The sequence below is a fragment of the Podarcis bocagei genome, assembly GCF_964188305.1.
Source record: "Podarcis bocagei genome assembly, chromosome: 4".
Classification (NCBI taxonomy): Eukaryota; Metazoa; Chordata; class Lepidosauria; order Squamata; family Lacertidae; genus Podarcis; species Podarcis bocagei.
In genome coordinates this window covers 41,207,084-41,223,754 of record NC_138128.1, presented here as the reverse complement: position 1 = coordinate 41,223,754, position 16,671 = coordinate 41,207,084, and the positions used below count along the sequence as shown (strand labels likewise).

Sequence of the window (16,671 nt, the reverse complement as noted above, 5' to 3'; positions counted from 1 at the left end):
ATACACAGTTTAAGAATGTTGGCAGTGTAGAAGAAAATTAGTTTTTAAAACAAACCTGAATTTACCACCAGCAATACATTAAAGATCTGGAATCTCCAATAAGCAGTTCCAAAGAACAGTTGATTTTAATCACCAGCTACTGGAATACTGTTTAGTATAGCTGTGAGATAGATTGAAATCATTCCCACATTTGGGAACCAAGGCATACTCATGACATATTGGAGCTCCAGAACTATACTAGTAGCAGTCTTGAAAAAAACCTTAACAGTTCTACAGACATTTGCAGAAAATACCCAGGCAGTGGGAATAGCACTCCAGGCTTTTGGTTTGTTTGATTAGTCTTCTTACAGATACTGAAATAATAATTGGATTTACACTAATAAGTAAAGGTTAGAACACTGAAGTAGATAACGGCAGATCCCATTTGGTCCACACAAAAATCACAAATATTTAACTAATTATGTTTTAATAGGACATAGTAAACCTCAAAATTAAACACAGAATTCAGGAGTTTGGGCTGGCAAAAAAAAAGAGACGAGAATACTAAAGAGCATTTTCCACCATTTACTCTCATTATCAAAAATATTTTTCAACTCTTCTTGCAAAACAGAAACAAAAAAAGTACATACGGAACACGTACATCACATCCTTCTTTCTATGGCTTTAACCCCCCCCCCCAAACACACACACCCTGCCCTACCCACAGAAAAGACAGGGGGGAAACAAACCAAAAAGCCAACAAAAACGCTATTTGACCACATTCACATAAAATGACACCATGGTACACTACAGAACAAAAAGGAGGCATCATCCAATTGGTGTCCAAAACCTTTTGCTTACTTTTCAGACCTAGTAACCATCATTGTACATGCTTTGTGCCCAATCCAAAGTGTCTAATGTCATAATTCCCTGGCAATGTCACTTAATGAACAACTAGATGGCAAATGTAAAGGAGTTTTAGAAATTCTGGCATCACTTCCCTTCAAACAGGTTATTGAACTATTGTCCTTAAAATAGCAGGGTAATCTTTTCCATTCTAGTCAGCCCATAGATAAACAAATGGAGGAACTTACATGCTAGACCAGAGGTAGCCAACATGGTGACCTTCAGGTGATGTAGATCACAACTCCCATCAGCCCCAGCCAGCGTGGTCAATGGTCAGGAATGATGGGAGTTGCAATCTAACATCTGGATGCTACCACACTGGCTAACCCGGTTCTAGGCACACATCTTAACAATAGGAGGATGATACAAAGTGGTATATTTTCAACTTTACGGTTTGCTGTTTCTTTCATGGTATAATTGGAAATAAGCTAAAGACAAAAGCTTGTGTGTGGAGCAGAAGGTAGAACAGCTCCGATGGGCTCCAAGATTAACTTGCAACATCCACCACACCAATTCCATGCTTGGCACATCCCTGCTGTTCCAAACTTGGGCACACAGCAGCATGTTAGTCACTTTCAACCAATGCCCTGCTGTGTCTCATCTTGGTGCATCCAGCTGGTGTCTAATCCCATCCAGGACTCCACCCAGATAGTAGCAGATTTATGCAAGCAAGGCTGGGGGAAGCAGGCACTAGGATCTTGAAGTAGTAGCTGCATGGGAGGACCTCAGCAGAAAGTCAATGCCCTCACAGTGTCATCATGCTGCTATTATTCCAAGCATGTTTGTGTGAAGCGGGAGGAGGTATGCTCTTGCCAACAGCTAAAAACTAACATATACAACGATGTCTCAGTAATTTTGGCATGAGAATTAAATTGCTTTTATTTTGTAGCTAACTAGCACATTCCAAAATATACATTACCTATTTCATAATGAACTCCACAATAATATCTTGAAGATTAGCATTTACAGTATGACACATAATGCAAAAGACTAGTGACATCAATCTGCAAATTCTTCCAAAAATAATAAAATAATAATAATAATAAGTCTTCAAAGGCTGCTTCATGACAATGGAACTTCTATTACTATTTCTGAAATATTACTCTAGAGAAAAAGAAACATATATTTGAGAATCTTGAGTGTTCAAATCTGACAGGAGGGCCCAGTTTTATAGATTTCTTTGCTTCAGGACAGCATACACTAGATGGAAAATTAAAATGACTTTAATTTTTGAACAAGTTTAAAGTGCTCAATTACTAATCTCCCTATCCACAATAGCGTGGTATTAGAAGACTGGCTGTGACATTTTTACTACAACTGCAGCATGAGCTTGACGCTGATTTCCTGCGACACTGACTCTAAACATGGGTACATAATAAATTACCACAACTGTGATGGACTGACTAGAAACCATTGCTGTATATTCAATCAATCTCTGATTAAGCACAAAGCATGAACTGGTACAAGGTCAATATTTGCCCAAAAGTAATTGTGTATTATAAATCATTTACATTAGCATTTGATCTGAAACTATGAGGTGCTGTAAGAACTAAAGACAGTTTCAGGGTAACTCCGCAATTACCGTCAAACTATTTCCCAGACACTAACACACAACATAGCAATGAAAAACACTTGATACAAGTGATCTATATGCAGGAGCTCCGGCAAGTTAAACAGAACCATAGCTGCCCTCAAAATTATAGCAGTCCCCCTACCAAAGGCAGGAGAGAAAGATCAAAAAGAAAAAAATTGACTCAGCAGTCATATCTCATGTCTATAGCTTCGTCCAAGTTCTTATCATCGTTTGTACTGGCAGCTAAAAACGTTGCTACTGGTGACCCTGTCATATTAATTACACTGGTACTTGTGCTGGCATTGCGCACAGCAATGCTTGTCACATTAATGCCCAAGGTAAGCCTAGTCTGCTCCAAGGCCTTTTCTGGCACTGCAAATGCCTCCAGTTTCTTCTCCCCATTAGCCATATATGAATTTTGGCAGCCACGGCATATGCAGTCTAAGCAAGCTTTACGGTTCGAGTAACAAGGACAGCGTTGGCCACGACATGTAAGAACACTTGGATTTTGGGTGGCTCGACCACATTTGCACCCCTTCTTTTCCTGTGGCTTTTTGTACACCGTTTTTGTTAGGCCACCTGGCACATGACTGCCAGCTCTTGATTTTTTCAGCATTCCTGTTTTGGATTTCGGGTGGGGTTTCTTGGCGGTGTGGTCTAGAGTCTTTTTCATGCCTTTATTTGCTAAGAGTACAGTTTTGCCTATTTTAGGAGCGGTGCCTCCATTTGGTACAGCTGCTACAGGCTGCAAAGACATCTTTGTATCCTGTTTCACTGTTACCGGGGCTGAGGCTCCCAACGTTGGGCCACGAAGGATGCTGGAAATGGGAAGAGGCTGAACCTTTTCACTGTCACTTTCGGAACGTGATCGCTTTCTATTTAATTTTACCGCCTTCGGTGTCACAGCTGTACATGAAATCCCATAAGGTGAAGCACCCATTGACATGAACATGCTATGGCTAGGAGGCGGAGGACAAAGCTGCAAAAAAGGGCCGTTGGATATATTGGTTTCCAAGCTATGTTGCAGATTAGGACCACAGACCTCTGTGTTGGAGTCCAAGCTCTGTAGCACTTCCTCAACACTAAGTAGAAGAGAATCACCAGGTTTGGTGGTGTCTTTGCTGAAACTGCAGGTATCACTGCTTGCCACACACAAGTCACTAGGAGAAACAGCATCACAGATAGGCTGAAGACTGCTGGAAATAGCTTCAGTTTTTACATACTGTCCAGGGTGAAGATTGCTAGAAATATCGTCACTTTTTAAGCACTGGCCAGGCTGAAGATTGCTAGAATTATCGTCAGTTTCTATGCACAGTGCAGGGCTACATATATCAACTGTATTTGCTTGTTCAGGAGAAGGAATATTTGCTCCAATTTTATCTACTGACAGCCCATTGCAATTGGGCAACCCATTAATAGTGGAGCCTTTCACATCAGACTCCTGTGTGCTTTCAGGAACAGAAGAATGGCATGCTGGAGGCTCATTAGCATGCTCTGAGGTTGAAGGTGATGGGGAATGTGTGATACACAATGCAACGGCTTCATCAGATGTTTCTTCTGTATCTTCATGGAGTGCAGCGCCATCTTTAAGCAAAGTCAATAGATCTGGAGAAGTCTCAGCAGCTTTTTTAATATCCCGTGCTAGTGGTGTTTGTGTAATGTACTCACATAGTTTTTTATAGCAATTCACTAGAATGCTTAACTGTTTATTTTCTTCAAACTGCTCATAGTCCTTGCACCAACTACACGATGGTTTCATCATCATCTTCTGGCCCTTACAGGTTTTGCATACATAATGCTGGCATGTGGAATTGGTGGGTGCAATTGGATCTTGCAGCAGATCTCCTAAAATGAAAAGGGAAAAAAAGTATTTTAAAAACTCAGATCTGTCACCAAACAAATATTCTCACTCTCAGTGCTCCACCATATTCACTTGGCTTTGTTACAATTAAAGCAAAGCCCAGGAGATTCTATACTTCTGCAATCATTGACAAATATTTGCTCATATTACAGAATTCTTGCAACCATCAGCAAATGACTGATCAAATCCCGCTCCTCCCATGTGTTCTCTGGTAGTTGCACCAAACTAGTGCTTACTAGAGTGGTATAAGCCCTTGAAAAATGCCCTGCACTTTTTTGGGCAAGGCATTGTAAATTCTTTGGCAAAAATTAAGTAAATTCAGCAAGGTGGCACAACTCTTTTAATATACTTATACCTTGGCAGCAGAAATGTACCTGCCCCTGCTGGAGAACTGAAAGTTTTTTGAATTAAGAATTTCACTGACTTTCACCAATCCTATTTTCAAATGGGAAAGGAAAAACACAACATTGAGTCACAAGTAAGAAAAGAAGAACAGAGGGCTACTTCCCACATTAGTTTTGTCAACAGAGATTAACAATTGGGTGATTTACATATGTTTTTTAAATCACTTTTTTCAAACATAAATTATAAAAATAACACAAAGAATACAAGGTCTGTCCATCATCACTTCCACATCTTCCTTCACTCAATCACTAACTTGCAGCTCAAAAACCAGGAGACAGTAAGAAAGAGATTACCGCACGCATCTGAAAAGCTATCAGATGTATCGGCTTTTCAATACTTTCAACATGTCAACCAAAAGATACCTGCACCTGCTATTTAACACTTTAGCTATAGTTGTGATATAAAGCTGAAACGTTCTCATAAATTCTTCACATGGAGCTTTGCTACGCGCTATGCTTACCCCATGAGTGCAGTCCCACCATGCAAGGCTGCTCTAGCTGATGAGAGTTCCAACGGGTCCACAACAAGGGGACAGAGAGTTGGAAGGGACAGAAATCACACAAACAGTGAAGGATGAATTGTCGCTCTTTCTTCACTTAGTGGCTAAGTTCCACAGTTCGTCTCTCTTCTAACCATATCATAGGGATATGTAGTAAGCAGCTAAGAAGAGAGGAAAAAGGCAGAGGAGAGGAGAGACAGAAAGAGCCAGTAGTATCTACGGTACCTTCAAAAAGAAATTACCATCCCCTCTAATGTTGCTCTCTGCCGTTTGGCATGGAATCCTTCAGAATACTGTACAAAAAGAGCTCACATGTGACAAGTATAATGTGTAGCTAGGCAATTAATATTAAACAAACAATAAGAAATAGCAGTCATCTGAGCAAAATGATAAAAGATGCTTGAAAATGGCCTGTGTGTATCATTAATTTAAGTGTGTGTTCACACACACACACACACACACACACACACACACACACACACAGAACTTGATGGTGCAAGTCAAAGGACCTGAAACCCTTCCTCAGAAAATACAACAAAGGCAGTTACCTATTCTGTATCAAAGAAAGGAAGAAAAATAAACAATAAATGAAACTGCAAGTTATTAAAATGAGAAAAGCTTGAAATAAAAGAAGCAGCAGGCTAAGAAAAATTGCAAGTATACGCACAAAAATCAATTAGGGACAATTCAGTCTCCTGCTGCATCCTCCCTCCTGTGCACACACAGCTTGAACATGTGCATTTCTGCACATAGGAACAGACGATCATCCACTATGTTATTAATTTAAGGGAAAACAGTACATTTACTAAATGCCAACAGTAAGTTGAGCAATATAATTATTAAAGAAAGCCGGCTTATTAGCAGCTTGCAATGCCGGAGCCCAATCTCCATCCCAGTTTACTACATATATAAAAGTATAACCACCACAAAAGTAGTAGAGATTTTGTGAACAAAGATACAGATAAGCTCTATACCTAACTTTTCTAAGAGCATAAATGAGCTGGAAGCAATCTTAGACAATACTACTATTAATGACTCACTGAATTACAAACAACAAAACCCTGCTAATTGAGAGTTGAAATTTTAATGAAGGCAAATCAACTCTCAACTTAACACACTTAAGGGCAACCTGTGGACCACAGGTTATCATCATGAATCTTCTTCTGCTGTTATTTAACCAAATTTGCTGCTCCGCAGCCAATATAACCTTCAAATATGCTGTGATGTTGCCAATTATTACCCCAACCAACTATCCACTGATTTTAACTGCCCACTGCCTTTATTTGATCCAGCACTATTTCCTGCTGCCAACCAGAGTGCATGTGGTAGAGTGTCTACATCAGGGTAGTCCAATTTTTCATACCAAGTCAGTTGCAAGCGTACTGTGACACAGAACCCGCAGGCTGTGCACGGGGGTGGGAGAGGCAAAAAATGTACACACATACACAGACACCCTAGGCCCTCACGCTGCATTCCCTTAGCCAGCTAAGCAAGGCTTTGGGAAGGAGACTCAAGGCTCTATGGCAGGGCCCTAGAATCCCATACCTCCTTCCCAAAGCTCGGAAAGTGAAAACTAAGCTTTGGGAAGGAGGCAGGTGTACTCTAGGACCCTGTCAGAGTCTGCACACCTTCCCAAAGCCCAATGCTTCTTTACCTAGCTTTGGAAAGGCAGTGGGGAGTCTTTTCTGGGGGTGGGGTTGTCAAATGTTGTTGAGGACTGCCAATAAAAGGCTTTGAGGGTCACATGAGGCCCTCAGGCCATGGGATAGACCACCCTGGTCTACATGGTGGTCTACCAAACACGCTCTATGGTCAGACATTACAGCTGACTCAAGATTCCAGCAGTTATTGAGGACAAACTAGGGAGCTATGCCACATTGTAGTTCCCCAGTGGGTGCTTACAGTGGGTGCTGTCCCATCATGCATCCCACCAAGATAATCTGGTTTAGGAACATGTGCAGAGGAGGTTGACCAAGATGAACAAGCCTTATGAGGAACAGATGAGGGAGTTGAGTACATTTAGCCTGGAAAAGAGGAGGTTGAGAGGGGACATGATAGCCATCTTCAAATAACTAAAGTGCTGTCACATGAAGGATGGAGCAAATGCCCACAAGAGGTGGATATAGTGTTGGATCAATCCATCAACCTCTGATGGATGATTTAGAAGGATTGGGTCCGGCATCACTTTTGCTGTGTGTGTGTGCCTGTATTTATACTCAGCAGAGTTACATCTCAATGCAGCTCCTTCCTTGGAAGTGTTTTCAGGGTTGAAGGTACACACAGTAGGTAATAAACAGTCATGGATGCCATAAAGATTCAGTCAAGTGTAGAAGTTTACTTGACAGGTAAAAAAGCATATTGGTAGCAAATATATATAGACATTCACGACTGCTGTGGTCAAGGCATGCTTAGAGTCCAACAAGAGTCCAAGACTCTCTCTCTCTGTTTCTCTCACCACAAGACACAAGCAAGAGACTCACAGCAAGTTACAAGTTACACAGAACCATAGTTATCAGTACTTGCTGTCATACCGTGCATGTCCAAAGAACAGTTCCCACAAAAAATATCCTTGCATCAAAATAATCTCAGACTTCTGCTGCTTCTTGAAATGACTTATCTGTTTCTGGAACAAATGATTCTCTCTCTCTCTCTCTCTCTCTCTCTCTCTCTCTCTCTCTCTCTCTCTCATACACACACACACACAGAGAGAGAGAGAGAGAGAGAGAGAGAGAGAGAGAGAGAGAGAGAGAGAATATCCAACATATGGATGCCCCTTCCTTGGAGTTTTTAAAGCAGAGGTTGGCTGATCATCTGCCAGGTATGATTTAGTTATGTATGACTGCACTAGATGACCTTCAGGGTCCCTTCCAACTCTACAATTCTATGTCACAACATCAATTAGCCAGCTTCTAAGGAAAGAAACATGAGTGCACTCTAACTGTGCTCCCAGTTCTTTATTTTCTGCCTTTGCAGTCCGGCTTGAACTCAAGCCAGGTTGCAAAGGAAGATCCCTTTGCAAGCATGGAGTGGCTACATTGGGATGTTCAATTAGAAACTTTTTCATTCAGTTGATTCCTGCAAAGTTGCTGCCCCTGCCATTACTGCTTATAGCTGCAGCCTCCCTCAGTGTACTGTGTTGTTTCCTGCTTGGCAGGGGGTTGGACTCGATGGCCCTTGTGGTCTCTTCCAACTCTATGATTCTATGATTCTACTTTAAGACTCCTGATTGTCCCCTTGTCTTTACTTTCTCCATACCTGCTGTCAGTTAGGCTTGGTTTTCAGGAAATGGCCTCACAAGCCAATAGCACCCCTGCTAGGTCTAATCTGGCTACCAGGTTGGAGGTTCCCCATCACTGACCTAAAAGCAGACTGAAGGAATGATGTGCGAAATTTTGTTTCAGTACACTGTATCAAAGATAAGTTGGAACTTTAATAAAAAGCTGAAAGCATATTAATCAAGTAAGGACACCAGACACTTTCTGGCCCAAAACATACATTTCTCAGGGCTTTCCTCAGAGGAAGCTGTGAGCATAGCAGCATTCCACTCAAAGAGGAGAAAGGGATTTGGGACTGCCATCACTATGATCTGAGCACTTCTACATACTGAGGAGCTGACTTGCGAGAGAATTCCTAAAAAGGGTAGCAGGAGGGGAACTAATGGAAAGTGAGGAAGTGAAAGAAATGGAGCTGGCAACTGTTAAGGAAAAGCAGTCTTAAAATCGGTAGTAAGATTCAGTGTAGGACAACCACATTTAGTATCAAGCATCTCCTAAAAATATATTATATAGTTTTCTATGCAGATTCTAATTCTGGTTGTAAAAATGATCCTTATTCTGGTTATAAACTTTGAGTCCTGAATAAGAGCATTTTACAAAGTTGAGACTGGAAAAAGTCAAGTTGAAAAGAAATGTGAGAGCCGCAAGCCTAGCGGACAGGGAAAGTGAAGATCTAGGAGTAAGGGTAGGCACCCTTCAGACTTGCCTTATCAACTTTGGTTTTTTACTAGAATTCTAAAAGCCACCAAGTGGATCCATTTGCAAAAGATATACACTTATAATGGAAATATTCTGAGTTCAAGTTTATTCTGAGTACCAAAACTGAATTCAGCTCACAATCCTATGCAATAATTGATTCTAATTACCCCACCACTCGATTTTTCTTCATTTCAGCAGTATAATTTGGGGGGTCATTTTGCTGTTGCCATTGTTAAATGACGGAGTCAGAAATCCTTACCAATATACTGTGTCATCCAAATATTTTACAGTAGATCTGGATTTACCTTCTGCCTACTCTGGCAGTACAGAAACCCCCCTCTCAATTGCTGCTCAAGGGACTATTTTGTTTTGAAGCCTTCAGCAGACACTGACCAACCATGCAATAAAAGATGGATTTTCCTCTAAAACTACAGGAGCTTGTATTTTTTTAAAAAAATACAACATTGATGGAAAATATCGCACCATATCTTACATCACATGAAACAAAAGGAAAGCTACCTATTATGCATGCCATCCCCCTAGTTGCTCATACAGTATTGTTTTCTTTTAGCTTGAAGTTTTATAGATTCCAGGCTTTGTTAAAAACTGATACCAATGTGAGAACATCGACTTCCTCAAACACTACTTTAAAACTTCTCTAGAGCACTAAACTTTCCTCCATTTGCCCCATTTGATTGAAACAGGTCCACCAGTAAACCTCCTTGTGCAGGATAATGTGACATTATGAAGTTATAGCCCTGCTGCAACTAACACAATGGGTTTTGCAGCATGATTGAACTGCCATGTTTGCGTAGCCATGTATTGTAACAATGTAGCAATTGATGCTACATCACCACAAAACTGACACTGTTGCAACTATGACACTGAAAGGTTAATAAGCTAGGGAATAGCAGTCACTAGGTTAATTTGGATCCTCCCCACCGTCTGAGGTCACATTTCCACTCACAGGGGGAAAAAGGTGTCATATCTACTACATTCAATGAACAGCCCTCAACACAAATCTGACACTGCCCTCCTCTCACACATTGCAGCACAGGATTCCAGCCAGTTCATTTAGCAACCACAACACAGAACCAGCAGTGTATGAGGTGCATTAGATCTGGGGATCAAGATGCCCAACATGTGCCTACATCACTCTGCCCTCGCACATATAATATGCAGTAGATTAGGAGTGTTATGGTGCAGCTCCACATAGGCCATATTACTCTAAATCCTAGAATATATTTTAGGCAATTGTCTCTAATCTTTCATTCTGTGTAAAAGTTTTTTTCCAGTCACCAATTGAAGCAAACTCTCAAGAACAAAATAAGTACACCACCAGTCTTTTTAAAGACATCACAGATTAACCATGTATTCACTTAGAAACAAAGCTATGTTCATATGCTGAAAATCAGGCAGCTGACACACTGGTGCTGTTCACAGGTCACAATAAACAGTTAAACCATGGCTTATTGTGAAGGGTAAGCTAAGAACAAACCTTAGCTTTTAGTTGTGGCTTATTTGGAGAGACACAAACCATGAATTCTTGTTCAGATGTAATGTTAATCTAAGTCTTGTGGTTTGTTTCTACAGCAGGGTTTCCCTTGTTGCATTGGATTCCACTGTTGTGCAACACTGCATACAGCCTCATAATTCCAAATATAAAATATTGCCCTTAGAGTGCTAAAAAAATATGTTCTCTCCCCTACAGGAAGACATACAGTTGTACCAAACGACAAACAAAACTGTTCATTTCACAGAGAGGAGCACATTCTTTGATTCTGTATTATTAAAATTTATATCCTGCTTAATCAATGTGTGTTTCTGTAACAATAATAGCCTTTAAAATTTGGTTCTAACATCCCATCAATTCCATTCACCTTACATTTTAAACTGCATCCAAATCTCCATGACATACCATGCATCCTAGGCAGATACTTATGGATTAGCACTTCCTGAACCCATGTTTGAAGTGATGATTTGCAGAAGAGTCATTATTTCATCTTGGACTTTGTTCAGTACCAGGTTAACTATCATAAAAACATTGTTTGTGTATGAACAGTCATTGTAAACTAGGGAAGAGCTGGTATTCAACACATTTTTTTTACCAATCAGTCCCAAGCAGAGGGTCTTCTCAGTAGTGGTGCCCTCCCTTTGGAACACCGTCCCATCAGATGTCAAGGAGATAAATAACTATGCAACTTTTAGAAGACACCCAAAAGCAGCCCTGTATTGGGAGGTTTTTAAGGTTTGATGTTTTATTATGTTTTTTATGTGTTAGAAGCCACCCCCAGTGGCTGAGGCAACCCAGTAAGATGGGTGAGGTTTAAATATTATTATTATTATTATTAAGCAATTATGGCTACGCTATCATATAAATTATCAGTTCTTCCAGTTCTAAGAATTATGTCTAATTTAATTTCATTAATAAAAATCAGTGTATTTCTATTTACTACCAGAATGTCCATCTCCAACACAAATATCTTTTCCTTGCTAGTGTTTCCAACTTAATTACTTTGAAACCATCTGAAACAAAAGGGAAAATGTGTTAACAGACCTGAAAAAGGAGATACCTGGGAACTTTCTTATTGGCAGCAGGCCCAGTGGCCACTCACTTGGGGTCCCTTCCAACTCTACAACTCTATGATTCTAGGAGAACCAAAACACCTCAAATTGTTATTCTTCTGTCCTATAGCAAAGGTAAGGTCAGGACCCTCCAGTCTATGGGCCAAATGTGGTCCCTCGGTCCCATCTATCAGGTCCTCAATCCTGACCCTTTGCCACTGGCGTGGACTAGAAGGAATAACATGGCATAAAAACATGGGAGCTATGTTTAACATAGTGAGCATTACTGCAAGTATATAGCAGTTGAAACTGCCCTTTTAAAGCAACCACAATAAAAGGAGACCACATAGGATTTTGACGAACAGTGAAAAGCACGATCCAGTTAAACTAGATCCTGTCAGCAACATCAAACAGAATGTTCATACTGATTCCAAAATTGAAGCATTTAAAGTTTAGTAAGCAATCCTACAGTAGATAGGGAATAAAATTTACTTTCAGGAAAGACCACAGAGCATTTGGTTTACAATGGAAAAAGTAATTTTCTACAACCAAATTCAAGCCAGCTGTTTCTGCATCAAGCAATGGAGCAACAGAATCTCAGTAAATCAAAATACACCATGTATTCCAGTCAGGGGCGGAGCTACCTGCCCCAGCACCCGAAGAGGCGCGGGAACGGAGCTAGCCGGCCTGTGGAGGCAGGGCTAGCCGCCTGCATGGCAAGCATCTCTAGCTGCCCACGCAGAGAGCGTGAGAGGGGCACCGCTAGCCGCCCACCGGGAGAGTGGGGGTGGCGCTGCTAGCTGCCCACACAGTGAGCATGGGGGAATGGCATGGCGATATCACCCACCCTCATGGATGACACCCGGTGCGTACCACACCCCCCGCACCCACCTTCCTTCGCCAGTGATTCCAGTCAGGGTTATTGCTAACCTACATTGGTCTGGTCTTGTGCTTTTAGTCATACCTCAGGTTGAAATTGCTTCAGGTTGAGCATTTTCGGGTTGCGTTCCGCAGCGACCCAGAAGTAACGGAACGCGTTACTTCCAGGTTTCGCCGCTCACGCATGCACTCAAAATGACATCACGTGCATGCGCAGAAGCAGTGAATCGCGACCTGCGCACGCGCAGACATGGGTTGCATTCACTTCAGGATATGAACGGGGCTCCTGAACGGATCCCATTCACATCCAGAGGTACCACTGTATATTCGTTTCCAATAGGTTTGTGCCAGCAAGAGCACCTGATCCCACAGAAACAAAAACTGGATGTGTAGAAGAGTTTTTCTTGCTCTCAGATCAATTTCTCTTTGCTCTCTGGCATCTACCAAAAGTTTAAACATGCCCCTCCCATCTCAGTGGTCACTCTCCCTTCCCTTCTCAGGCTATCCACAAAATGATGGAACAGTGAACTGTGGTGGATGTGCCATCGTGGAACAAAAACAAGGCTCCATTGCAAGAATCATTTTTTACAAGATATGCCCTTTGGAGAACTAGATAGCTCAATTGGTTAGAGCATGATGCCAAGGTTGCAGGTTCAAGCCCCATATGAGACTACTGCATATTCCTGCATTGCAGGGGATTAGACTAGATGATCCTCAGGGTCCCTTCCAACTCTATGATTCTATATTCCATGCAGCACTGATTCTATGATTCTATGTTGGCATCCGTCTGTCTCAAAAGACAATGGAGTGAGACTCCAGGGATGAAGTCAAACCACTGCATTAGTAGCACTGAAGTGACCTCCCCAGGCGCAAGCCTGGGCAGTGTGTATGGAGGTCCTGGGCTGCCCAGACGACAAGACCCCCATCTAGGCCTCACTGATGTGGTCGAAAGAAAAGTAAAGCAATAAGATTGGCACCAGCTTGGCTGCAGGAGTTGCCAGAAGGAGGCATACAAAACACCATCCAACTGTCTTATTAGAGACTCCACTCTGGATTTGTGTATTGTTTACTTCTTAGCCTTTTCTTCTCCCAAAGATATCCCTATGAAACATCATTAAATTACAGCCAATATTGGTTTCTACAGATTGCACTGTAAAAACCAACTATCTAGTGCTTGCCAGAGCTACCATGGGACATGGATTTGTTCTGAAGATCTCCATTTTGTACCATGATGGCAGTGACAAGCACTGGATCTGTGTAGGCCCTTCTACATGTGCCTCCACCACAAGAGGTCTGGAGAGTGGCAACACAAGAATGGGCCTTTTTTCCAGTGGTTCCCTGTTTGTGGAATGCTCTCCCCAGTGAGGTTCACCTGGCACCTTCATTATAGACCTTTAGGCGCCAGGCAAAAACATTCCTCTTTAACCAGGCCTTTGACTGACTGACATCCAATGCCATTTTAAAATGGGGGGGGGGTATTCCTTTTTTTGTTTTTATTTAGATTATGTATTTTGTGTTCTTACATTGTGATTTTATCTTGTGAACCGCTCTGAGACCTGCAGGTATATATACAGATGCTAATAATAATAATAATAATATTCTTATAGATCAATCCAAGGAGACATATATCATCCATCATTTGATGGTGTCCTAGGGGAAGCTCCATGTAAAAATCATGAAAATACAAGAGGATCTGTTTTTAATCCAATTTCCATGTTTTCTCTTTTTCCATGCCCCACAGCAGCTATTTTGAGACTAGTGCCCACAAAATTCTCTCAGGATTCCACATACCCACAAGTCCAAAAGGTTGAGGATCACTGACCCATGTGCTAGCTTTGCCAGATTTTCTCACCAATGTATCAGTTGTGTCAACCTATCACAAGGTTGAATCAGTTGCCTCAGGTACAAAGAGTTCCATGGACATAATGAAAAGGACAGGTATTTAACCATATAGGGTGAAATCCAACATAGCATTATGGCAATCATTATGCCAGTACAATTATTTCTGCTTGTGCGACAAAATGTTCTTCCCCCCTCTCCTCCCACCACACAACCCTGAAACCTGCTCTAGGTGTTCCAACCCTCTGAAGCAAAAGGGGGGGGGGGATTGCCACTACACAAGCATAAATCCTTGTACTGACAGGACATGTTAGTAGAAAAACACCCATATTATTCCTTTTTCACAACAGAGTTTAAACACATAACTTATGTTAAACTTTGTTTAATTCAATGTAAACCAATGGCTTTAATAGAATGCTTGATCATAGCAATAAGAAATGGATGTGTCGACTAAGTTTGGGAATGACAAGTTATGCACTGCAGAGGACTAGGAGCTACCTGAATTCTCTGTCTGAGATGCCATGGTGCCTTGAGTCAGCTCCACTCACTTATTCACTGGAGATGAACTTCAGAAGTTATGTTTTATTTTAAATTAATACCTTCAATGTAATTGATTTTTTTTAAAAAAGGAATATGTTAATGAAGAGCTAAGGACCTGACACACAGTCTAAAATTTGTTCCCTCTTGCAAAAAGCAAACTCTGTTCTAAAAGGCAGCAGTTAAAATATTTAACCTATTTCTGCTAATTTTGAGATGCAATGACCAGAAGATATCAGAACATTGATAAAGAGTGATTAAAGAATATGTTACAATGTCCCTATGCAATTTAAGACTGTTTGCATTTTTTGAAGTCTGTACTCCTATGCTCAACCTTACAATGCAATACTCTGGTTAGAGTGTTTCTTCACGAGAACGTCTGTTATCCAACTATCAAAACAAACTGAACACCATCAGTACAGGGATGACCTTATCCCTCCCTCACAGTATACAACATTTTCCCTCAAGCTCTACTGCCTTGTTACCAACTCAGCGAACATTTATATATATATATATATATATATATATATATATATATATATATATATATATATATATATATATATCTTCAAATGTGTTGTTACACAAAGCAAACACACATTACATATTTAGCTTCCCAAATGCACTACTGCCAAAACTTTTAACTTCACAGAGTAACAGACCGACTATACACATATGCAAAACATTCTCATCCTCAGTCTAAACTTATGCCACACTAAAAGTGTTCGCCTGATATCCTATGCATGCCTACTTGGCAGTACAGGACCATAATAAAGCTTACTTTCAAGTAAGCATACACAGTTGGTCTTTAAGGTGTTAGCCAAAAAAAAAAAAAAGGTTTGTCCTAACAAATCAACATAGGGTATTCCGCTTGAGCGAACAGGCAAAGTATGGAACTCCATTAGGAAGAGTTATAAAAAGATCAAAGTTTTCAGAAGCCCATCTCGTCCACAGAGCGGCAAAGGAGGGACATGTGACTCGGGTTCTTGTTGTTGTCTGTGTCCCAAGGTGTCCCTGTCAGTGACAGCATTTACTCAAGGAGCCGACAAGCCCATTTCCCGGTCAGTTTCAAGGAGGCCGGGCTGCGGGGGGAAGCGCGGAGACGGGACTTTCACAACTCTCGGGCGGGAAGAGCGAGTCGCCCGGCGGGGCGCGCGCGCCTCTCGGCTGCCAAGCGAGGTTTACCCGAAAAGGCGGCGGAGGCTTTGCTCCCTGCCCATTTCCAAGTGGGTGTAGCGAGTGAGGCGAGCCCGAGCCAAAGGGACGGACGGAGGGAGGGAAAAGGAGGGTGCCGGCTCGCCCGCGGCCCAGAACAATAGAAAGCGCCTCACTCACCGCACACACAGCAAGAGAGCGACTGCCGGAAGTAGGGCAGCAGCTTGCCGATCTCGGCCAGGCACTGCGGGTCCTCTCCGGGGCCGTAGTTGAGCACCAGGCGACTGGCGGAGATGTACAGGGCTGTAGCATTCACCGGGTTCATCGCAGACGCTGAGGCCGACGGCTCCGGGCTGAGAAGAAAGCGCGGCTCCGCGCCCGGGCAGGGCAGGCAGGCCGAGGGGCGGCTGCGCTCCTAGCCCCGCATCGAAGCGCCCTCACAGCCAGGGCCGGAGCCTGCTGCTCCTCCTCCTCCTCGCCGCCACCTCCCCCGCCGCAG

General features: G+C 42.1%; 1 protein-coding gene across 3 annotated transcripts; it reads right to left on the bottom strand.

Annotated features, from left to right (window-relative positions):
• Positions 1-551: 551 nt before the first annotated feature.
• On the bottom strand, positions 552-16,623 carry MSL2 (MSL complex subunit 2). Of its 3 annotated transcripts, none has more exons than XM_081192632.1 (3): positions 9,908-9,925; positions 8,479-8,581; positions 552-4,303 (listed from the first exon to the last, which is right to left on the bottom strand). In XM_081192632.1, the coding sequence occupies exon 3, from the start codon at positions 4,221-4,223 to the stop codon at positions 2,640-2,642; it is 1,584 nt and encodes a 527-aa protein (XP_081048758.1). In that variant the 5' UTR covers positions 4,224-4,303; positions 8,479-8,581; positions 9,908-9,925; the 3' UTR covers positions 552-2,639. The 3 variants fall into 3 exon arrangements, with proteins under 3 accessions (XP_081048758.1, XP_081048757.1, XP_081048756.1); XM_081192631.1 differs by lacking the exon at positions 9,908-9,925 and adding an exon at positions 9,717-9,876; XM_081192630.1 differs by lacking the exons at positions 8,479-8,581; positions 9,908-9,925 and adding an exon at positions 16,353-16,623.
• Between the last annotated feature and the right edge of the window lie 48 nt (positions 16,624-16,671).

Coding starts and splice junctions, on each gene's coding strand:
- MSL2 (XM_081192630.1), bottom strand. CDS start 16,497: ATGAACCCGGTGAATGCTACAGCCCTGTACATCTCCGCCAGTCGCCTG. Junction 4,304..16,352: donor GCTCTCTTGCTGTGTGTGCG/GTGAGTGAGGCG, acceptor TTTTCATTTTAG/GAGATCTGCTGCAAGATCCA.